This window comes from Salmo salar, chromosome ssa03 (assembly GCF_905237065.1).
Source record: "Salmo salar chromosome ssa03, Ssal_v3.1, whole genome shotgun sequence".
Lineage (NCBI taxonomy): Eukaryota > Metazoa > Chordata > Actinopteri > Salmoniformes > Salmonidae > Salmo > Salmo salar.
Genome location: NC_059444.1, coordinates 104,457,442 through 104,482,238, shown reverse-complemented (window position 1 = coordinate 104,482,238; position 24,797 = coordinate 104,457,442). Strand labels below are relative to the sequence as shown.

Sequence of the window (24,797 nt, the reverse complement as noted above, 5' to 3'; positions counted from 1 at the left end):
GGACCACTTGTGGATCACGGCAGGGGTACAGGTGGGTCGAGGGATGACATTGCCAAAAACAAATATTTTCAGTATTAACTTATTAAACAACTAAAACGAAATAGAAAGTATGTAGAAAAGATAATGGACTTTTTCAATTATAGCATATAATCTTTGATAATTTTCAATCAGCTGAATAAAAGCTAGACAATTAGGCCCCCACTGATGTTGTTATAATGTTAGAGCATCAGAACACAGGATTATCCATGTCAGATGGTTTGGTTTTCACCGTTCAACCCAACTCAAAAACACCTCCGTTGGTGGGTCACCAAGCACATCTGGGAACCCCTGCCTTAACGAAGAGTGACACATTATATTATTGTTATTATTATTATTATTATTATTATTATTATTATTGTTATTATTATTATTATTATTGTTATTATTATTATTATTATTATTATTATTATTATTATTATTGTTATTATTATTATTATTATTATTATTGTTATTATTGTTATTATTATTATTGTTATTATTATTATTATTATTATTATTGTTATTGTTATTGTTATTATTATTATTATTATTGTTATTATTATTATTATTGTTATTTTTGTTATTATTATTGTTATTATTATTATTATTATTATTATTATTATTATTATTGTTATTATTATTATTATTATTGTTATTATTATTATTATTATTATTATTATTATTATTATTATTGTTATTATTATTATTATTATTATTACTATTATTATTGTGATTATTATTATTATTATTAGTATTATTATTAGTATTATTATTATTGTTATTGTTATTATTATTATTATTATTGACACTAAACATGGAGATGAGGTGGCAAATATCAGTCATGATTACATGTTCATGTGATGCATTAAATCACCTGACTGTTTGGATGTGTCTGTTAGGAAATGTTTTATTTCTAAGAGATAATGAATAAATGAGAACAATTTACATTTAATAATTAGTTGGCCCTGTGTTAATCACAACCAACATGCTGGATCTCTGTTTAGGGGTCACTGTGTTAACCACAACCAACATGCTGGATCTCTGTTTAGTTGTCACTGTGTTAACCACAACCAACATGCTGGATCTCTGTTTAGTTGTCACTGTGTTAATCACAACCAACATGCTGGATCTCTGTTTAGTTGTCACTGTGTTAACCACAACCAACATGCTGGATCTCTGTTTAGTTGTCACTGTGTTAATCACAACCAACATGTTGGATCTCTGTTTAGTTGTCACTGTGTTAATCACAACCAACATGCTGGATCTCTGTTTAGTTGTCACTGTGTTAACCACAACCAACATGTTGGATCTCTGTTTAGGGGTCCTGTCTCTAAAATGAGTCTCTCTGGGGGAGAGAGGAGGGGGGGTCCTGCCTCTAAAATGAGTCTCTCTGGGGAGAGAGAGGAGGGGGGGTCCTGCCTCTAAAATGAGTCTCTCTGGGGAGAGAGAGGAGGGGGGGTCCTGCCTCTAAAATGAGACTCTCTGGGGAGAGAGAGGAGGGGGGTCCTGCCTCTAAAATGAGTGTCTCTGGGGGACATGATACCAAAGCTAAGAGGTGAGCTGACTATTTTGTTTAAGAATGTATATTCTAAAACGTTTGTTAATCAGAAGGTATTTCTTATGGGTACATTCTATATAACTGTTCAAGATTTTAGATGTGTGTGTGAAAATGTGTTTTGTTGCTAAATGCTGTATATCCATTGTTTAACAGGAATGGAATGTTGGTATCCTGTATATTTGACTGTGATATGTGGTTGTCTCACCTAGATATCTTTAGATGAATGCACTTACAGATGCCATCTCTTAATTTGACCCAGTTTCTCACAGCAGGAAAACAGCAGCAAATGTGTTTGTTCGTGTGGATTGTAAATTAAGGGACATTTTTTGTAGTGGTTGATCCATTTTTTTCATCAAATCGAGTCTGACATTTTGAAGTGGAAATTACAAACGTTAGAAGCCTTTATAAAGCCTTGCAGTGGTTTAATAATTTCTTTAACCTGTTAGGGCTAGGGGCAGTATTGACACGGCTGGATAAAAAACATACCCGATTTAATCTGGTTACCACTCCTACCCAGTAACTAGAATATGCATATACTTATTACATATGGATAGAAAACACCCTACATTTTCTAAAACTGTTTGAATGGTGTCTGTGAGTATAACAGAACTCAAATGGCAGGTCAAAACCTGAGAGATTCCTTTACAGGAAGTGGCCTGTCTGACCATTTCTTGAATTTCTTTTCCATCTCTATCATTTACTAAGGATCTCTGCTCTAACGTGACACTTCCCACGTCGTCCATAGGCGCTCAGAGCCCGGGAAAAAACAGAATGTCGTCATTCCAGCCCCAGGCTGAAACACATTATCGCCTTTCTCAAGTGGCCGATCAAGGGACACTGGGCTTATGCGCGTGACCCCGACCGCCCCCGCCTTTGGGATTTTTTCCTCTGTTTGCCGAAAAGGAGATTCCCTGTCGGAATATTATCGCTTTTCTACGAGAAAAATGTCGTAAAAATAGATTTTAAACAGCGGTTGACATGCTTCGAAAGTACGGTAATGGAATATTTAGAATTTTATTGTCACGAATTGCGCCATGCGCGACACTTCTTTACTATTTCGGATAGTGTCTGGAACGCATCGAAAAAAACGCCGCTATTCGGATATAACGATGGATTATTTTGGACCAAACCAACATTTGTTATTGAAGTAGCAGTCCTGGGTGTGCATTCTGACGAAGACAACAAAAGGTAATCAAACTTTTATAATAGTAAATATGATTATGGTGAGTGCTAAACTTGCCGGGTGTCTAAATAGCGAGCCCGTGATGCCTGGGCTATGTACTTAGAATATTGCAAAATGTGCTTTCACCAAAAAGCTATTTTAAAATCGGACATATCGAGTGCATAGAGGAGGTCTGTATCTATAATTCTTAAAATAATTGTTATGCTTTTTGTGAACGTTTATCGTGAGTAATTTAGTAAAATGTTAGCGAATTCCCCGGAAGTTTGCGGGGGTATGCTAGTTCTGAACGTCACATGCTAATGTAAAAAGCTGGTTTTTTGATATAAATATGAACTTGATTGAACAAAACATGCATGTATTGTATAACATAATGTCCTAGGGTTGTCATCTGATGAAGATCATCAAAGGTGAGTGCTGCATTTAGCTGTCTTCTGGGTTTTGGTGACATTATATGCTAGCTTGAAAAAATGGGTGTCTGATTATTTCTGGCTTGGTACTCTGCTGACATAATCTAATGTTTTGCTTTCGTTGTAAAGCCTTTTTGAAATCGGACAGTGTGGTTAGATTAACGAGAGTCTTGTCTTTAAATGGCTGTAAAATAGTCATATGTTTGAGAAATTGAAGTAATAGGATTTTTAAGGTTTTGAAAATCGCGCCACAGGCTGGCAGTGGCTGTTACGTAGGTGGGACGCAAGCGTCCCACCTAGCCCATAGAGGTTAAACAATAAAATTACATTTCCCAACATTTCTGAAAATGGATATATAGCATTTTGGAATGAAACACTTGTTTCCCCATCTGAGATCAGAGTAGATGAGAGATGTAATGTTTGTCTCTGTTGTGTTGAAGACCAATCAAGCAGGAGAGACCAGCCTCCCCTGTACCCAGCTGTGTGTCCATGAAGAGTGACAAGTCTATGAATCTACCTATACAGTTTAGAGAGGGAGACTTTTCTACTGAACAAAGGTAAGAAGAACTCATGGGTCATGGTCAGTGAGTTAAACAACACTGTCTCTAGTCATTTCTCCTCTCCCATTTTACCATTTATTTTGGTTGTTTTCATAAACCATAGGCTAATACTTTTGTTCATTTTCATAGTCCTAAAACAGTGTGTGTGTGTGTGTGTGTGTGTGTGTGTGTGTGTGTGTGTGTGTGTGTGTGTGTGTGTGTACTGTAATCTCATGTTTTGTCCACAGAAACCAACAGGAGAGATCAGAGTCAGAGATTCTCAGTGGTCAGTCTTCCCAGAGTCATCAAACAGACCTGGACTCCATATTCAGTGTATGTGGTCCTGTTATGAACATTTGTTTTTGTTTTCCTCAAGTAAAGTTGATCTGTCAATTATTCATGAATGTGTTAATGAGAAAGCATTTCCTCTCTTGCTTAACTTATTTACTTCATTTATTTCAGTTGCTTGAAGAGAAAATGACGACATTTGTGAAGAACGAGCTGAAGATGTTCAAGAGGATTCTTAGTCCAGAACTCCCAGAAGGCTATGAGAGTCAGAAGCAGGATAAGGAAGTGGTGGATGCTGAAGATGAGAAGCAGGAGAGCAGTGCCAGAGAGGGGGCTCTGAAGATCACACTGCACGTCCTGAGGAAAATGGACCAGAAGGAGCTTGCTGACACACTGGAGAAATGTAAGATCTGTCTGCCTCATGATGAATGCTGTTTTATAACATTTAAAAGCTGTGGCTAAAGTACAGCTAAAGTAGCTGTGTAACTCAATGATATTGTAGCAGCCTTAACACAACACCTAGTGACCTCATCAAGTAGCAGCAGGGATGTGTTGTGTTGATTAATGTAGAGAGAGAGAGAGAGACAACATTAATAATACCATCAATAATACCAATAATAATATAATCAGTCACACCAGTCTGTAATGCATTATGAAAACATTTACACATTTATATAGACAGTTAAGAGAATAAATGATTATGATTTAAAATGTTATAACAGTCCTACAATACTGTAGGCATTAAAACAGACATAATATTAATATCCTCTGTGCTATTTCTTCATTCAGATGAGCTTGCTGTGATTTGCCAACGTGAACTCAAATCTAATATAGAGAAGAAGGTTCAATGTGTATTTGAGGGGATCGCTAAACAAGGAAACCCAACACTTCTCAATCAGATCTACACAGAGCTCTACATCACAGAGGGAGGAACAGGAGAGGTCAATAATGAACATGAGCTGAGACAGATTGAGACAACAACCAGGAAACAAGCAAGACCAGAGACTGCAATCAAATGTAACGACATCTTCAAACCCTTAACTGGACAAGACAAACTCATCAGAACTGTGCTGACAAAGGGAGTCGCTGGCATTGGAAAAACAGTCTCTGTGCAGAAGTTCATTCTGGACTGGGCTGAAGGAAAAGCAAATCAGGATGTCCAATTTATATTTTCATTCCCTTTCCGGGAGCTGAATTTGATGAAAGGGGACAAACACACTTTGATTGAACTTCTTAATCACTTTTCAATGGAAACCAAACAATCAGGAATGTCAAACTTCGACAAGTACAAAGTTGTGTTCATCTTTGATGGTCTGGATGAGTGCCGACTGCCCCTAGACTTCCAGAAGAACAAGATCTGTTGGGACGTCACAGAGTCAACCTCAGTGGATGTTCTGCTGACAAATCTCATCAAGGGAAATCTGCTTCCCTCTGCTCTCCTCTGGATAACTACCCGACCTGCAGCAGCCAATAAGATCCCTTCAGGGTGTGTTGACCAGGTGACAGAGGTACGAGGGTTCAATGACCCACAGAAGGAGGAGTACTTCAGAAAGAGATTCAGTGATGAGGACCTGGCCAGCAGAATCCTCTCACACATAAAGACATCAAGGAGCCTCCACATCATGTGCCACATTCCAGTCTTCTGTTGGATTTCTGCAACAGTCCTCGAACACATGCTGAAACATAAGAGAGAAGAGATGCCGAAGACTCTGACTGAGATGTACACACACCTTGTGGAGTTTTATACCAAACAGAAGGATGAAAAGTATCTTGGGGAAGAAGAGACAGGTCCACACTGGAATAAAGAGAGCATTCTGTCACTGGGAAAACTGGCTTTTCAACAGCTTGTGAATGGCAATCTGATTTTCTATGAAGAAGACCTGAAAGAGGCTGGCATTGATGTCAATGAAGCCTCGGTGTACTCAGGATTGTGCACACAGCTCTTTAAAGAGGAATGTGTTCTGTACCAGGACAAGGTGTACTGCTTCGTGCATCTGAGCATTCAGGAGTTTCTGGCTGCTGTATATGTGTTCCTCTCATTCATCAACAACAATGAGAATCTAATGGACAAACCACAATCAACATCCAGGAACCTTTCTGCGCTGTTCAGAAAGCCTGAAGTTTCTTTCTACAAGAGTGCTGTGGATAAAGCCTTACACAGTGAGATGGGAAACCTGGACCTTTTCCTCCGCTTCCTTCTGGGCCTCTCACTGAAGTCCAATCAGAAGCACTTACGAGGTCTACTGACAAAGACAAGAAGTAGCTCAAAGACCCATGAAGACACAGTGAACTACATCAAGGAGAAGATCAGGGAGAATCCCTCTCCAGAGAGGTGCATCAATCTGTTCCACTGTCTGAATGAACTGAATGACCATTCTCTAGTGGAGGAGATCCAAAGCTACCTGAGCTCAGGAAGTGTCTCAAAACCCAACCTGTCACCTGCACAGTGGTCAGCTCTGGTCTTTGTGTTGCTGACTTCAGAAAAGGAGCTGGATGTGTTTGACCTGAAGAAATACTCCAGATCAGAGGAAGGTCTTCTGAGGCTGCTGCCAGTGTTCAAAGACTCCAGTGCATTTCTGTGAGTACATAAAATGACATATAAAAAACTAATCATCAGGAAGAAATATTCAGGTTAAAGAAAAATATGCATTCTAATATGTGTTTAATATTATATTGAAAACATTGAATAAATGCATTGATTTTCACATTAGTATAACAATATGACCATACAACTCTAGGAGACAGAAGAAGAATCTATATGTTGTTTGGGAGAATTAACCAAATGCATCTGCCATTGTCCTTCTACACTAAATTAACAATGTGTTTGAAGTCATGATCTCTTTGTCAGGCTGTGGAGTCACAGAGGAAGGCTGTGCTTCTCTGGTCTCAGCTCTGAGGTCAAACCCAACACATTATTTGTAAATGGGTAACAGCGTAAACAGAGAAAGCTAAGCGTATCATTTTAATACAACCTGTCTGTCATTGTATTTCTTCTGTGTTTGCAGACTCACTGGCTGTAAACTCACAGACACATCCTGTAAAGTGTTGGCCTCAGTTCTCAGTTCAAACCCCTCACACCTGAGAGATCTGGACCTAAGTAACAATGACCTGAAGGATTCAGGAGTGAAGCTGCTCTCTGCTGGACTGGGGAATCCCCACTGTAAACTGGAGACTCTGAGGTCAGTATTATCAGATATGAAAGTACTTTATGCATGTAGTTCTCCCATTTGAAAAAGTCGTAATTATTCGGACATATTACTTATAGTGTATTAAAGTAGTCATAAGTTTAGCATGTTGTCCCATATTCCATGCCTGCTGTCACGTTTCTCTAAGACAGAAGCCAGAAGCAGACCAGGTGAGTAAAATGAAGGTGACTATTTATTGGTAGTCTTGAAGTGTAATTTGAGTGATCCAGGAGACGGAGCGGCAGCGGAGGTGAGTTGATGAGAGTAGATGGGTGGATTCAATGACGTCACTGTATCCACCGACGGCCAGGCAAGGGAGTTGAATGTTCCGGGAGGATGACTGTAGACAGAGTAAACGGGGAGTGAGTAACCAGTAACAAGAACAAAACAACAAGACTAGCTCAGGAAACATGAGGCTGTTCGTTGCTAACGATCCAGCAGGGAATGGATGTCAGCTCAGGGCTTATGAAGAGGTGATGATCAGGACCAGGTGTGCAGAAGGTTGATGAGATGCAGGTGTATGGTAATCACTAGATCTCCCGCCTAACTTCGTCGCCTGGCAACCAGACAGGTTTCTGAACGAAACCTTAGACACCAAACAGAAAACAGTCAGCTCAGGCAGAAACAGACTCAGGAAGCGGGATTCCTGACACCTGCAGTGAGGCTTGTGATTCTACTAACAAAGATCAAACCCCCTCTGTTATTGGTAATGGTGAGAGGTTAGCATGTTTGTGTAGCCTCTGTTATTGGTAATGGTGAGAGGTTAGTATGTTTTCTTGTAGTCTCTGTTATTGGTAATGGTGAGAGGTTAGCATGTTTTGTTGTAGCCTCTGTTATTGGTAATGGTGAGAGGTTAGCATGTTTTGTTGTGGCCTCTGTAACTTTCTCACTCATTATGATTCATGATTCATTCATGATTCTTCTTAATCATGGCATCATCAAAATTTCGTTTTTAATCGTGAATCACATACAGTTGAAGTCGGAAGTGTACATACACTTAGGTTGGAGTCATTAAAACGTGTTTTCAACCACTCCACAAATTTCTTGTTAACAAACTATAGTTTTGGCAAGTCGGTTAGGACATCTACTTTGTGCATGACACAAGTAATTTTTGAAACAATTGTTTACAGACAGATTATTTCACTTATAATTCACTGTATCACAATTCCAGTGGGTCAGAAGTTTACATAGACTAAGTTGACTGTGCCTTTAAACAGCTTGGAAAATTCCAGAAAATGATGTTATGGCTTTAGAAGCATCTGATAGACTAATTGACATAATTTGGATGTATTTCAAGGCCTACCTTCAAACTCAGTGCCTCTTTGCTTGACATCATGGGAAAATGAAAAGGAATCAGCCAAAATCTCAGAAAAAAAGATTGTAGACCTCCACAAGTCTGCTTCATCCTTGGGAGCAATTTCCAAACGCCTGAAGGTAACACGTTCAATCAATAGTACGCAAGTCTAAACACCATGGGACCACACAGCCATCATACCATCCCAACTGTGAAGCACGGCGGTGGCAGCATCATGTTGTGGGGGTGCTTTGCTGCAGGAGGGACTGGTGCACTTCACAAAATAGATGGAATCACGAGGAAGGAAAATTGTGGATATATTGAAGCAACATCTCGAGACATCAGTCAGGAAGTTAAAGCTTGGTCACAAATGGGTCTTCCAAATGGAAAATGACCCCAACGATACTTCCAAAGTTGTGGCAAAATGGCTTAAGGACAACAAAGTCAAGGTATTGGAGTGGCCATCACAAAGCCCTGACCTCAATACTATAGAACATTTGTGGCCAGAATTAAAAAGCGTGTGTGAGCAAGGAGGCCTACAAACCTGACTCAGTTACACCAGCTCTGTCAGGAGGAATGGGACAAAATTCACCCAACTTATTGTGGGAAGCTTGTGGAAGGCTACCCGAAACGTTTAACCCAAGTTAAACCATTTAAAGGCAATTCTACCAAATACTAATTGAGTGTATGTCAACTTCTGACCCACTGGGAATGTGATGAAAGAAATAAAAGCTGAAATAAATCATTCTCTCTACTATTATTCTGACATTTCACATTCTTAAAATAAAGTGGTGATCCTAACTGACCTAAGACAGGGAATTTTTATTAGGATTAAATGTCAGGAATTGTAAAAATTGAGTTTAAATGTATTTGGCTAAGGTGTATGTAGACTTCTGACTTCAACTGTATGTATTAAAATACCCTCAAATAAAAGGTGACATTGTATACTGTCACCTCATATGAAACATTTGATCTGAAATCCAAAATGTTGGAGTTTAGAGCCACATTTAAAATGTTATCTTCACTGTCAAAATAGATATGTGTGGACTGTATACTCAATACAATCTAAATCTGATACCTCACTGTCTGTCTTTTGACTGATACTGCTTTTTAAACTGGTCTGGTCAGTCTACTCAAATATTTGTACTATACATGTTTCTATCTGCAGGCAAAACTTTGATAATTTGTCATTTTTAATGATGATACATTCATTTACGAATAGATATGGAAGGTTTCAGGACACTGATATCTGAATATGTTGAAAAAGGATACTGCCACTATTTTCACCATCAAAGCATAGCAGTGTGATTTTAATATGATTTGACTCTTTGCAGGCTGTCAGGCTGTGGAGTCACAGAGGAAGGCTGTGATTCTCTGGTCTCAGTTCTCAGTTCAAACCCCTCACACCTGAGAGAGCTGGACCTGAGTAACAATGACCTGAAGGATTCAGGAGTGAAGCTGCTCTCTGCTGGACTGGGGAATCCCCACTGTAAACTGGAGACTCTGAGGTCAGTATTCCTGTAGTTGGTCAACAAGTGATAACTGTTCACCAGATCCACATGTGTTTACCAGGCACACATAGTCCACACCATATGTGTTTGGACAGTGAAGCTTACAGTTTTAAATGTGGTGCTATGCTCCAGCATTTTGGATATGAGGTAGAATGTTTCTTATTAGGTGACAGTACAGAATGTCACCTTTTATTTGAGGGTATTTTCATACATAGCTGTGTTACTGTTAAGAAAGGAAAGCACTTTATGTATTTAGTTCTCCCATTTGAAAAAGTTGTACATATTCGGACAAATTCACTTATATTGTATTAAAGTTGTCATAAGTTTAGTATTTAGTTCCATGCCTGCAGTGATAACATCAAGCTTGTGATTCTACTAACTTGTTGAATGCATTTGCAGTTTGTCTTGGTTGTGTTTTGGATTATGTTTTTCCTAATAGAAACTGAATGGTGAATAATGTCCTGTCATTTTGGAGTCACTTCACTTGTATTGTCAGTAAGAATATTACATGTTTCTGAACACTTCTACATTCATGTGGATGCTACCATGATTATGAATAATCATGAATGAATCGTGAATAATGATAAATGAGAAAGTTACAGAGGCACAAAGATCAGACCCCCTCTGTTATTGGTGTTATTCTGTATACTTCTGGCCCTTCTTTGGACACTGTGTTAACTAACCTCTAGACGAGCTTCAATGCCATACAACTCTCCTTCCGTGGCCTCCAACTGCTCTTAAATACAAGTAAAACTAAATGCATGCTCTTCAACCGATCGCTGCCTGCACCTGCCCGCCTGTCCAGCATCACTACTCTGGACGGTTCTGACTTAGAATATGTGGACAACTACAAATACCTAGGTGTCTGGTTAGACTGTAAACTCTCCTTCCAGACTCACTATAAGCATCTCCAATCCAAAATTAAATCTAGAATTGGCTTCCTATTTCGCAACATAGCATCCTTCACTCATGCTGCCAAACATACCCTTATAAAACTGACCATCCTACCGATACTCGACTTCGGCGATGTCATTTACAAAATAGCCTCCAATACCCTACTCAATAAATTGGATGCAGTCTATCACAGTGCCATCTATTTTGTCACCAAAGCCCCATATACAGTGGGGGAAAAAAGTATTTGATCCCCTGCTGATTTTGTACGTTTGTCCACTGACAAAGAAATGATCAGTCTATAATTTTAATGGTTTATTTGAACAGTGAGAGACAGAATAACAACAAAAACATCCAGAAAAACTCATGTCAGAAATGTTATAAATTGATTTGCATTTTAATGAGGGAAATAAGTATTTGACCCCCTCTCAATCAGAAAGATTTCTGGCTCCCAGGTGTCTTTTATACAGGTAACGAGCTGAGATTAGGAGCACACTCTTAAAACCTCTTACATCTAGATGTTCCGCTAGCGGAACACCGCTCCAATATCCAATGATATGGTGTGGCGCGAATTACAAAGTCCTCAAAAAATCCCAAACATATGACTATTTTACACCATTTTAAAGACAAGACTCTCCTTTATCTAACCACATTGTCCGATTTCAAAAAGGCTTTACAACAAAAGCAAAACATTAGATTATTTCAGGAGAGTACCCAGCCAGAAATAATTCACACCCATTTTCAAGCTAGCATATATGTCACAAAAAACAAAACCACAGCTAAATGCAGCACTAACCTTTGATGATCTTCATCAGATGACACTCCTAGGACATTATGTTATACAATACATGCATGTTTTGTTCAATCAAGTTCATATTTATATCAAAAAACAGCTTTTTACATTAGCATGTGACGTTCAGAACTAGCATACCTACCGAAACTTCCGGTGAATTTACTAAATTACTCACGATAAACGTTCACAAAAAACATAACAATTATTTAAAGAATTACAGATACAGAACTCCTTTATGCAATCGCTATGTCCGATTTTAAAATAGCTTTTCGGTGAAAGCACATTTTGCAATATTCTGAGTAGATAGCCCGGCCATCCTGGCTAGCTATTTTGACACGCACCAAGTTTGGCACTCACCATACTCAGATTTACTATAAGAAAAATTGGATTACCTTTGCTGTTCTTTGTCAGAATGCACTCCCAGGACTTCTAGATTACACCCAATGTTGTTTTGGTTCCAAATAATCCATAGTTATATCCAAATAGCGGCGTTTTGTTCTTGCGTTCAAGACACTATCCAAAGGGTGACGCGCCGGCGCATATCTTGACAAAAAAATTGAAAATATAAAATATTCCATTACCGTACTTCGAAGCATATCAAACGCTGTTTAAAATCAATTTTTATGCGATTTTTCTCGTAAATTAGCGATAATATTCCGACCGGGAGACGTCGTTTCGTTCAAAGACTGAAAATGTAAAATGGACTCTTCACGTGCATGCGCTCGCCCGTTTCATTGTTCTCACATCGACCACTATCCAAATGCGCTACTGTTTTTCAGCCAGGGACTGCAGTCATCATTCAACGTTCTGGCACCTTCTGAGAGCCTATGGGAGTCTTAGAAAATGTCACGTTACAGCAGAGATCCTCTGTTTTTTGATAAAGAGGCTATAGAAGGCCAAGAAATGGTCAGACAGGGCACTTCCTGTTTAGAATCTTCTCAGGTTTTGGCCTGCCATATGAGTTCTGTTATACTCACAGACACCATTCAAACAGTTTTAGAAACTTTAGGGTGTTTTCTATCCAAATCAAACAATTATATGCATATTCTAGTTTCTGGGCAGGAGTAATAACCAGATTAAATAGGGTATGTTTTTTATCCGGCCGTGAAAATACTGCCCCCTATCCTAAACAGGTTAAAGGGAGTGCTCCTAACCGCAACTTGTTACCTGTAATAAAAGACACCTGTCCACAGAAGCAATCAATCAATCAGATTCCAAACTCTCCACCATGGCCAAGACCAAAGAGCTCTCCAAGGATGTCAGGCAGCTGGGACCATAGTCACCAAGAAAACAATTGGTAACACACTACGCCGTGAAGGACTGAAATCCTGCAGCGCCCGCAAGGTCCCCCTGCTCAAGAAAGCACATATACATGCCCGTCTGAAGTTTGCCAATGAACATCTGAATGATTCCGAGGACAACTGGGTGAAAATGTTGTGGTCAGATGAGACCAAAATGGAGCTCTTTGACATCAACTCAACTCGCCGTGTTTGGAGGAGGAGGATTGCTGCCTATGACCCCAAGAACACCATCTCCACCGTCAAACATGGAGGTGGAAACATTATGTTTTGGGGGTGTTTTTTCTGCTAAGGGGACAGGACAACTTCACTGCATCAAAGGGACGATAGACGGGGCCATGTACCGTCAAATCTTGGGTGAGAACCTCCTTCCCTCAGCCAGGGCATTGAAAATGGGTTGTGGATGGGTATTCCAGCATGACAATGACCCAAAACACACGGCCAAGGCAACAAAGGAGTGGCTCAAGAAGAAGCACATTAAGGTGCTGGAGTGGCCTAGCCAGTCTCCAGACCTTAATCCCATAGACAATCTGTGGAGGGAGCAGAAGGTTCGAGTTGCCAAACGTCAGCCTCGAAACCTTAATGACTTGGAGAAGATCTGCAAAGAGGAGTGGGACAAAATCCCTCCTGAGATGTGTGCAAACCTTGTGGCCAACTACAAGAAACGTCTGACCTCTGTGATTGCCAACAAGGGTTTTGCCACCAAGTACTGTGTCATGTTTTGCAGAGGGGTCAAATACTTATTTCCCTCATTAAAATGCAAATAATTGTATAACATTTTTGACATGCGTTTTTCTTGATTTTTTTGCTGTTATTCTGTCTCTCACTGTTCAAATAAACCTACCATTAAAATTATAGACTGATCATTTCTTTGTCAGTGGGCAAACGTACCAAATAAGCAGGGGATCAAATACTTTTTTCCCCCACTGTACTTCCCACCACTGCGACCTGTACGCTCTCGTTGTCTGGCCCTCGCTTCATACTCGTTGCTAAACCCACTGGCTCCAGGTCATCTACAAGACCCTGCTAGGTAAAGTCCCCCCTTATCTCAGCTCACTGGTCACCATAGCAGCACCCACCTGTAGCACGCGCTCCAGCAGGTATATCTCTCTGGTCACCCCCAAAGCCAATTCCTCCTTCGGCCGCCTCTTCTTCCAGTTCTCTGCTGCCAATGACTGGAACAAACTACAAAAATCTCTAAAACTGGAAACACTTATCTCCCTCACTAGCTTTAAGCACCAGCTGTCAGAGCAGCTCACAGATTACTGCACCTGTACATAGCCCATCTATAATTTAGCCCAACTACTTCTTCCCCTACTGTATTTATTTATTTAGCTCCTTTTTCTCCCCATTATTTCTACTTTGCACTTTCTTCCACTGCATATCTACCATTCCAGTGTTTTACTTGCTATATTGTATTTACTTTGCCACCATGGCCTTTTTTTGCCTTTACCTCCCTTATTTCACTTCATTTGCTCACATTGTATATAGACTTATTTTTCTACTGTATTATTGACTGTATGTTTGTGTAATATCCTTGTTTGAACCAAGTGTTGAGTTTATTTGTTATAATTAATTGGTATTATATTTAAAAGATGATTGAATTGCTCCTAAACTGTAATGTTGTTAATGCATTATGCTTTTTGAAGAAATATTTATTTAATGTATAAGTGAATAGTTTGTTTTACTTTGAAGTTTACGTTTTGACCAATAAGGTCGCTTGTTATGTTGTGGCCAATGGGAGTTGACCTGGTTAACGGGAGGGGAAAAGACGTTGATGAAAGGATGGACGTTTTACCTCAGGACGGTTGGTGAAGAAAAAATTATAAAAGAAGACGACAGAACTACAACAAAACCCATAGCTACTAAGACATGAAGGGAAATACATGTTTTATTTAATAAAAGAGTTGTTATAATTTAGTTAAAACTTAGTAAAGACTGAAGCTACCGACTCGTCGTGGAGGTATTAGCCAGCCTAGAGGTTAGCCTAGCATCGTGTGACACCGGGAGATAATTGCTTGGGAAGCTTAACGAGTTCGTGTTGCCATGGGGATATCGGTTACGGCTAAGGAGTACTGTCTGCATGGGTAGCTGTGCTTGCCTTGGACTTTGTGAGGAAACCTGCATGGAACTGCCATACTTCGCTGAGGGAATATCTACCAAGTAGTGAGTAACCACAATGTGAGGTGCTTAATTTGGACACGGGTTGTGCACGACTCATTGGGGTTTATTATTTTTGAAATTTCTTTTGATGTTGTGTCTGAACATGTATTTGTGGTTGAAAATGTTTTAATACACCTATGGAACGTTATGTATGTTGCCTTGGTGGAGTCATTAATTGTTTCAATTTAATGCATGGGATGGTTTATCCTGATTCAATAACAGAAACCTATAATCATTTCATCTGAAGTTAATACCCTATTGTCATAACCCTAGATAGTTTACAATAGGAATTCTTATTGGAGATGTCCTTCTCACCTAAAGTCCCATGCTGCTGAGATACTCTACATATGTTAATATTGTGAGAGTCATATTCAAGCCTGGTGAGAGGGTTACATTTGTTTAACTCCATGTGTTACTCTGTGTTGTATGTGTCGAACTGCTTTGCTTTATCTTGGCCAGGTCGCAATTGTAAATGAGAACTTGTTCTCAACTTGCCTACCTGGTTAAATAAAGGTGAAATAAATAAATAAATTGGTAATGGTGAGAGGTTAGCATGTTTTGTTGTATCCCCTGTTATTGGTACATGTATCAGATTTAGATTGTATTGAGTATACAGTCCACACCATCTATTTTGACAGTGAAGATAACATTTTAAATGTGGCTCTAAACTCCAACATTTTGGATTTCAGATCAAATGTTTCATATGAGGTGACAGTATATAATGTCACCTTTTATTTGAGGATATTTTCATACATATCTGTTTCACCATTTAGAAAAATTAAAGCACTTTATGTATCTAGTCCCCCTATTTAAAGAAGTCATATGTTTTCTGACCAATTCACTCATAGTGTCTTAAAGTAGTCACAAGTTGAGTATTTGATCCGATATTCCTTGAACGCAGCGACTACATCAAGCTTGTGACTCAAACTCGTTGATTGATTTTGCAGTTTGTTTTGGTTGTGTTTTGGGTTGTGTTTTGCCCAATATTAAAATGGTGGATGGTGTAACGTCTGCTTCCAGCTCACACTCTCAAACACATAGATCCCCCTGAACGCAGCTCACTCTCCAGATCCCAGTCACCTGAATTCTGATCACATGTTTTGTTGTAGCCTCTGTTATTGGTAATGGTGAGAGGTTAGCATGTTTTGTTGTAGCTTCTGTTATTGGTAATGGTGAGTGGTTAGCATGTTTTGTTGTAGCCTCTGTTATTGGTAATGGTGAGAGGTTAGCATGTTTTGTTGTAGCCTCTGTTATTGGTAATGGTGAGAGGTTAGCATGTTTTGTTGTAGCCTCTGTTATTGGTAATGGTGAGAGGTTAGCATGTTTTGTTGTAGCCTCTGTTATTGGTAATGGTGAGAGGTTAGCATGTTTTGTTGTAGTCTCTGTTATTGGTAATGGTGAGTGGTTAGCATGTTTTGTTGTAGCCTCTGTTATTGGTAATGGTGAGAGGTTAGCATGTTTTGTTGTAGTCTCTGTTATTGGTATTGGTGAGAGGTTAGCATGTTTTGTTGTAGCCTCTGTTATTGGTAGTGGTGAGAGGTTAGCATGTTTTGTTGTAGCCTCTGCTATTGGTAATGGTGAGAGGTTAGCATGTTTTGTTGTAGCCTCTGCTATTGGTAATGGTGAGAGGTTAGCATGTTTTGTTTTAGCCTCTTAACTTTCTCACTCATTCAGATTCATGATTCATTCATGATTTTTCTTAATCATGGCATCATCAGAATTTAATTTTTAATCGTGAAACACATACAGTTGAAGTCGGAAGTGTACATACACTTAGGTTGGAGTCATTAAAACGTGTTTTTGAACCTCTCCACAAATTTCTTGTTAACAAACTATATAGTTTTGGCAAGTCGGTTAGGACATCTACCTTGTGCATGACACAAGTAATTTTTGAAACAATTGATTACAGACAGATTATTTCACTTATAATTCACTGTATCACAATTCCAGTGGGTCAGAAGTTTACATACACTAAGTTGACTGTGCCTTTAAACAGCTTGGAAAATTCCAGAAAATTATGTCATGGCTTTAGAAGCATCTGATAGACTAATTGACATAATTTGGATGTATTTCAAGGCCTACCTTCAAACTCAGTGCCTCTTTGCTTGACATCATGGGAAAATGAAAAGGAATCAGCCAACATCTCAGAAAAATTGTAGACCTCCACAAGTCTGCTTCATCCTTGGGAGCAATTTCCAAACGCCTGAAGGTAACACGTTCAATCAATAGTACGCAAGTCTAAACACCATGGGACCACACAGCCATCATACCATCCCAACTGTGAAGCACGGCGGTGGCAGCATCATGTTGTGGGGGTGCTTTGCTGCAGTAGGGACTGGCGCACTTCACAAAATAGATGGCATCATGAGGCAGGAAAATTGTGGATATATTGAAGCAACATCTCGAGACATCAGTCAGGAAGTTAAAGCTTGGTCACAAATGGGTCTTCCAAATGGACAATGACCCCAAGCATACTTCCAAAGTTGTGGCAAAATGGATTAAGGACAACAAAGTCAAGGTATTGGAGTGGCCATCACAAAACCTTGACCTCAATCCTATAGAAAATTTGTGGGCAGAACTGAAAAAGCGTGTGCGAGCAAGAGGCCTACAAACCTGACTCAGTTACACCAGCTCTGTCAGGAGGAATGGGCCAAAATTCACTCAACTTATTGTGTGAAGCTTGTGGAAGGCTACCTGAAACGTTTAACCCAAGTTAAACCATTTAAAGGCAATGCTACCAAATACTAATTGAGTGTATGTAAACTTCTGACCCACTGGGAATGTGATGAAAGAAATAAAAGCTGAAATAAATCATTCTCTCTACTATTATTCTGACATTTCACATTCTTAAAATAAAGTGGTGATCCTAACTGACCTAAGCCAGGGAATTTTTATTAGGATTAAATGTCAGGAATTGTAAAAATGGAGTTTAAATGTATTTGGCTAAGGTATATGTAAACTTCTGACTTCAACTGTATGTATTAAAATACCCTCAAATAAAAGGTGACATTGTATACTGTCACCTCATATGAAACATTTGATCTGAAATCCAAAATGTTGGAGTATAGAGCCACATTTAAAATGTTTGCTTCATTGTCAAAATAGCTATGGTGTGGACTGTATACTCAATACAATCTAAATCTGATACCTCACTGTCTGTCTTTTGACTGATACTGCTTTTAAACTGGTCTGGTCAGTCTACTCAAATATTTGTACTATACATGTTTCTATCTGCAGGCAATACTTTGATCATTTGTCATTTTTTAATGATGATACATTAATTTACGAATAGATATGGCAGGTTTCAGGACACTGATATCTGAAAAATGTTGAAAAATTATACTGCCACTATTTTCACCACCAAAGAATAGCAGTGTGATTTTAATTTGATTTGACTCTTTGCAGGCTGTCAGGCTGTCTAGTCACAGAGGAAGGCTGTGCTTCTCTGGTCTCAGCTCTGAGGTCAAACCCCTCACACCTGAGAGAGCTGTACCTGAGTAACAATGACCTGAAGGATTCAGGAGTGAAGCTGCTCTCTGCTGTACTGGAGGATCCACACTGCAGACTGGAGACTCTGAGGTCAGTATTCCTGTAGTTGGTCAACAAGTGATAACTGTTCACCAGATCCACATGTGTTTACCAGGCACACATAGTCCACACCAGATGTGTTTGGACAGTGAAGCTTACAGTTTTAAATTTGGTGCTATGCTCCAGCATTTTGGATTTGAGATGTTTCATATTAGGTGACAGTACAGAATGTCACCTTTTATTTGAGGGTATTTTCATACATAGCTGTTTTACCATTTACAAATTAAAGCACTTTCTGTACTTAATTCTCCTATTTGAAGAAGTCTTAATTATTTGGACAAATTCACTTATATTGTATTAAAGTAGTCATAAGTTTAGTAGTTGTACCATATTCCATGCCTGCAGTGATTACATCAAGCTTGTGATTCTACAAACTTGTTGAATTCATTTTTCAGTTTGTCTTGGTTGTGTTTTGGATGATGTTTTTCCAAAAAGAAACTGAATGGTGAATAATATCCTGTCATTTTGGAGTCACTTCACTTGTATTGTCAGTAAGAATAGAAGATGTTTCTGAACACTTCTACATTCATGTGGATGCTACCATGATTATGAATAATCATGAATGAATCGTGAATAATGATGAATGAGAAAGTTACAGAGGCACAAATATCAGACCCCCTCTGTTATTGGTGTTATTCTGTATACTTCTGGCCCTTCTTTGGACACTGTATTAACTAACCTCCAGACGAGCTTCAATGCCATACAGCTCTCCTTCCGTGGCCTCCAACTGTTCTTAAATACAAGTAAAACTAAATGCATGCTCTTCAACCGATCGCTGCCTGCACCTGCCCGCCCGTCCAGCATCACTACTCTGGACGCTTCTGACTTAGAATATGTGGACACCTACAAATACCTAGGTGTCTGGTTAGACTGTAAACTCTCCTTCCAGACTCACTATAAGCATATCCAATCCAAAGTTAAATCTAGAATTGGCTTCCTATTTCACAACATAGCATCCTTCACTCATGCGGCCAAACATACCCTTATAAAACTGACCATCCTACCGATCCTCGACTTCGGCGATGTCATTTACAAAATAGCCTCCAATACCCTACTCAATAAATTGAATGCAGTCTATCACAGTGCCATCCGTTTTGTCACCAAAGCCCCATATACAGTGGGGGAAAAAAGTATTTGATCCCCTGCTGATTTTGTACGTTTGCCCACTGACAAAGAAAGGATCAGTCTATAATTTTAATGGTTTATTTGAACAGTGAGAGACAGAATAACAACAAAAACATCCAGAAAAACGCATGTCAGAAATGTTATAAATTGATTTGCATTTTAATGAGGGAAATAAGTATTTGACCCCCTCTCAATCAGAAAGATTTCTGGCTCCCAGGTGTCTTTTATACAGGTAACGAGCTGAGATTAGGAGCACACTCTTAAAGGGAGTGCTCCTAACCGCAACTTGTTACCTGTAAAAAAGACACCTGTCCACAGAAGCAATCAATCAATCAGATTCCAAACTCTCCACCATGGCCAAGACCAAAGAGCTCTCCAAGGATGTCAGGGACAAGATTGTAGACCTACACAAGGCTGGAATGGGCTACACGACCATCGCCAAGCAGCTTGGTGAGAAGGTGACAACATTTGGTGCGATTATTCGCAAATGGAAGAAACACAAAAGAACTGTCAATATCCCTCGGCCTGGGGCTCCATGCAAGATCTCACCTCGTGGAGTTGCAATGATCATGAGAACGGTGAGGAATCAGCCCAGAACTACACGGGAGGATCTTGTCAATGATCTCAAGGCAGCTGGGACCATAGTCACCAAGAAAACAATTGGTAACACACTACGCCGTGAAGGACTGAAATCCTGCAGCGCCCACAAGGTCCCCCCTGCTCAAGAATACATATACATGCCCGTCTGAAGTTTGCCAATGAACATCTGAATGACTCAGAGGACAACTGGTGAAAGTGTTGTGGTCAGATGAGACCAAAATAGAGCTCTTTGACATCAACTCAACTCGCCGTGTTTGGAGGAGGAGGAATGCTGCCTATGACCCCAAGTACACCATCTCCACCGTCAAACATGGAGGTGGAAACATTATGCTTTGGGGGTGTTTTTTCTGCTAAGGGGACAGGACAACTTCACCGCATCAAAGGGACGATGGACGGGGCCATGTACCGTCAAATCTTGGGTGAGAACCTCCTTCCCTCAGCCAGGGCATTGAAAATGGGTTGTGGATGGGTATTCCAGCATGACAATGACCCAAAACACATGGCCAAGGCAACAAAGGAGTGGCTCAAGAAGAAGCACATTAAGGTCCTGGAGTGGCCTAGCCAGTCTCCAGACCTTAATCCCATAGAAAATCTGTGGAGGGGAGATGAAGGTTCAAGTTGCCAAACGTCAGCCTTGAAACCTTAATGACTTGGAGAAGATCTGCAAAGAGGAGTGGGACAAAATCCCTCCTGAGATGTGTGCAAACCTGGTGGCCAACTACAAGAAACGTCTGATCTCTGTGATTGCCAACAAGGGTTTTGCCACCAAGTACTAAGTCATGTTTTGCAGAGGGGTCAAATACTTATTTCCCTCATTAAAATGCAAATAATTGTATAACATTTTTGACATGTGTTTTTCTGGATTTTTTTGCTGTTATTCTGTCTCTCACTGTTCAAATAAACCTACCATTAAAATTATAGACTGATCATTTCTTTGTAAGTGGGCAAACGTACAAAATCAGCAGGGGATCAAATACTTTTTCTCCCCACTGTACTACCCACCACTGCGACCTGTACGCTCTCGTGGTCTGGCCTCGCTTCATACTCGTCGCCAAACCCACTGGCTCCAGGTCATCCACAAGACCCTGCTAGGTAAAGTCCCCCCTTATCTCAGCTCGCTGGTCACCATAGCAGCACCCACCTGTAGCACGCGCTCCAGCAGGTATATCTCCCTGGTCACCCCCAAAGCCAATTCCTCCTTCGGCCGCCTCTTCTTCCTGTTCTCTGCTGCCAATGACTGGAACGAACTACAAAAAATCTCTAAAACTGGAAACACTTATCTCCCTCACTAGCTTTAAGCACCAGCTGTAGGAGCAGCTCACAGATCACTGCACCTGTACATTGCCCATCTATAATTTACCCCAACTACCTCTTCCCCTACTGTATTTATTTATTTAGCTCCTTTGCTCCCCATTATTTCTACTTTGCACTTTTTTCCACTGCATATCTACCATTCCAGTGTTTTACTTGCTATATTGTATTTACTTCGCCACCATGGCCTTTATTTGCCTTTACCTCCCTTATTTCACTTCATTTGCTCACATTGTATATAGACTTATTTTTCTACTGTATTATTGACTGTATATTTGTGTAATATCCTTGTTTGAACCAAGTATTGAGTTTATTTGTTATAATTAATTGGTATTATATTTAAAAGATGATTGAATTTCTCCTAAACTGTAATGTTGTTAATGCATTATGCTTTTTGAAGAAATGAGAGGTTAGCATGTTTTGTTGTAGCCTCTGTTATTGGTAATGGTGAGAGGTTAGCATGTTTTGCTGTAGCCTCTGTTATTGGTAATGGTGAGAGGTTAGCATGTTTTGTTGTATCCTCTGTTATTGGTAATGGTGAGAGGTTAGCATGTTTTGTTGTAGCCTCTGTTATTGGTAATGGTGAGAGGTTAGCATGTTTTGTTGTAGTCTCTGTTATTGGTAATGGTGAGAGGTTAGCATGTTTTGTTGTAGCCTCTGTACCTCTCTCACTCATTATTATTCATGATCTTTCTCAATCATGGCAGTCACAGGCTTGATGTAGTCATTGCAGTCAAAGAATATGGGACCAAATACTAAACTTTTGACTAATTTAATACACTATGAGTGAATTGGTCAGGAAACATATGACTTCTTTAAATAGGGGGACTAGATGCATAAAGTGCTTTCATTTTTCTAAATGGTGAAACAGATATGTATGAAAATATCCTCAAATAAAAGGTGACATTATATACTGTCACCTCATATGAAACATTTGATCTGAAATCCAAATTGTTGGAGTTTAGAGCCACATTTAAAATGTTATCTTCACTGTCAAAATAGATATGGTGTGGACTGTATACTCAATACAATCTAAATCTGATACCTCACTGTCTGTCTTTTGACAGATACTGCTTTTAAACTGGTCTGGCCAGTCTACGCAAATATTTGTACTATACATGTTTCTATCTGCAGGCAAAACGTTGTTAATTTGTAATTTATAATATGATACATTCATTTCTGAATAGATATGGCAGGTTTCAGGACACTGATGTATCTGAATATGTTGAAGAAATATACTGCCACTATTTTCACCACCAAAGAATAGCAGGGTGGTTTTAATATGATTTGACTCTTTGCAGGCTGTCAGGCTGTCTAGTCACAGAGGAAGGCTGTGCTTCTCTGGTCTCAGCTCTGAGGTCAAACCCAACACAGTATTTGTAAACGGGTAACAGTGTAAACAGAGAAAGCTAAGCGTATCATTTTAATACAACCTGTCTGTCATTGTATTTCTTCTGTGTTGGCAGACTCACTGGCTGTAAACTCACAGACACATCCTGTAAAGTGTTGGCCTCAGTTCTCAGTTCAAATCCCTCACACCTGAGAGAGTTGGACCTGAGTAACAATGACCTGAAGGATTCAGGAGTCAGACTGCTCTCTGCTGGACTGGAGGATCCACACTGCAGACTGGAGACTCTGAGGTCAGTATTCCTGTAGTTGGTCAACAAGTGTTTCGTTGTAGTCTCTGTTATTGGTAATGGTGAGAGGTTAGCATGTTTTGTTGTAGCCTCTGTCATTGGTAATGGTGAGAGGTTAGCATGTTTTGTTGTAGACTCTGTTATTGGTAATGGTGAGAGGTTAGCATGTTTTGTTGTAGCCTGTTATTGGTAATGGTGAGAGGTTAGCATGTTTTGTTGTATCCTCTGTTATTGGTAATGGTGAGAGGTTAGCATGTTTTGTTGTATCCTCTGTTATTGGTAATGGTGAGAGGTTAGCATGTTTTGTTGTATCCTCTGTTATTGGTAATGGTGAGAGGTTAGCTTGATGTAGTCATTGCAGTCAAAGAATATGGAACCAAATACTAAACTTTTGACTAATTTAATACACTATGAGTGAATTGGTCAGGAAACATATGACTTCTTTAACCTCTCTAAGGCAGGTGGCACCAAATCGTCCCACCTACGTAACAGCCAGTGTAATCCTGTGGCGCGTTATTCAAAAAACCTCAAAAAATGCAAAACTTCAATTTCTCAAACATATGACTATTTTACACCATTTTAAAGACAAGACTCTCGTTAATCTAACCACACTGTCCGATTTCAAAAAGGCTTTACAACGAAAGCAAAACATTAGATTATGTCAGCAGAGTACCCAGCCAGAAATAATCAGACACCCATTTTTCAAGCTAGCATATAATGTCACATAAACCCAAACCACAGCTAAATGCAGCACTAACCTTTGATGATCTTCATCAGATGACAAACCTAGGGCATTATGTTACACAATACATGCATGTTTTGTTCAATCAAGTTCATATTTATATCAAAAACCAGCTTTTTTACATTAGCATGTGACTAGCATGTGACTAGCATTCCCACCGAACACTGCCGGTGAATTTACTAAATTACTCACGATAAACGTTCACAAAAAGCATAACAATTATTTTAAGAATTATAGATACATAACTCCTCTATGCACTCGATATGTCAGATTTTAAAATAGCTTTTCGGTGAAAGCACATTTTGCAATATTCTGAGTAGATAGCCCGGCATTACAGGGCTAGCTATTTAGACACCCACCAAGTGTGGTACTCACCAAAGTCAGATTTACTATAAGAAAAATGTTATTACCTTTGCTGTCTTCGTCAGAATGCACTCCCAGGACTTCTACTTCAATAACAAATGTTGGTTTGGTTCAAAATAATCCATTGTTATATCCAAACAGCGGCGTTTTGTTCGATGCGTTCAAGACACTATCCGAAAGGGTAAAGAAGGGTGACGAGCATGGCGCAATTCGTGACAAAAAATTCTAATTCTATTCCATTACCGTACTTGAAGCATGTCAACCGCTGTTTAAAATCTATTTTTATGCCATTTTTCTCATAAA

The 24,797-nt window shown here is 39.5% G+C and overlaps 1 protein-coding gene and 1 long non-coding RNA gene across 2 annotated transcripts in view; both read left to right on the top strand.

Annotated features, from left to right (window-relative positions):
• The first annotated feature begins 1,515 nt into the window (after positions 1 to 1,515).
• On the top strand, positions 1,516 to 4,017 carry LOC123741813 (uncharacterized). The gene is made up of 3 exons (XR_006769367.1): positions 1,516 to 1,573; positions 3,607 to 3,723; positions 3,954 to 4,017. It is a non-coding gene; the product is annotated as an uncharacterized lncRNA (long non-coding RNA).
• Positions 4,018 to 4,176: 159 nt separating this feature from the next.
• The window catches only part of LOC123741876 (NLR family CARD domain-containing protein 3-like), a gene marked incomplete at its 5' end in the record, with an annotated part of 25,276 nt that continues 4,655 nt past the window's right edge, over positions 4,177 to 24,797 (top strand). Inside the window, 4 exons of the mRNA XM_045716107.1 lie at positions 4,177 to 4,396; positions 4,783 to 6,571; positions 6,999 to 7,172; positions 23,219 to 23,333. Of these exons, the coding sequence (XP_045572063.1) occupies positions 4,177 to 4,396; positions 4,783 to 6,571; positions 6,999 to 7,172; positions 23,219 to 23,333 (2,298 nt within the window). The remainder of the gene's footprint in view (positions 4,397 to 4,782; positions 6,572 to 6,998; positions 7,173 to 23,218; positions 23,334 to 24,797) is intronic.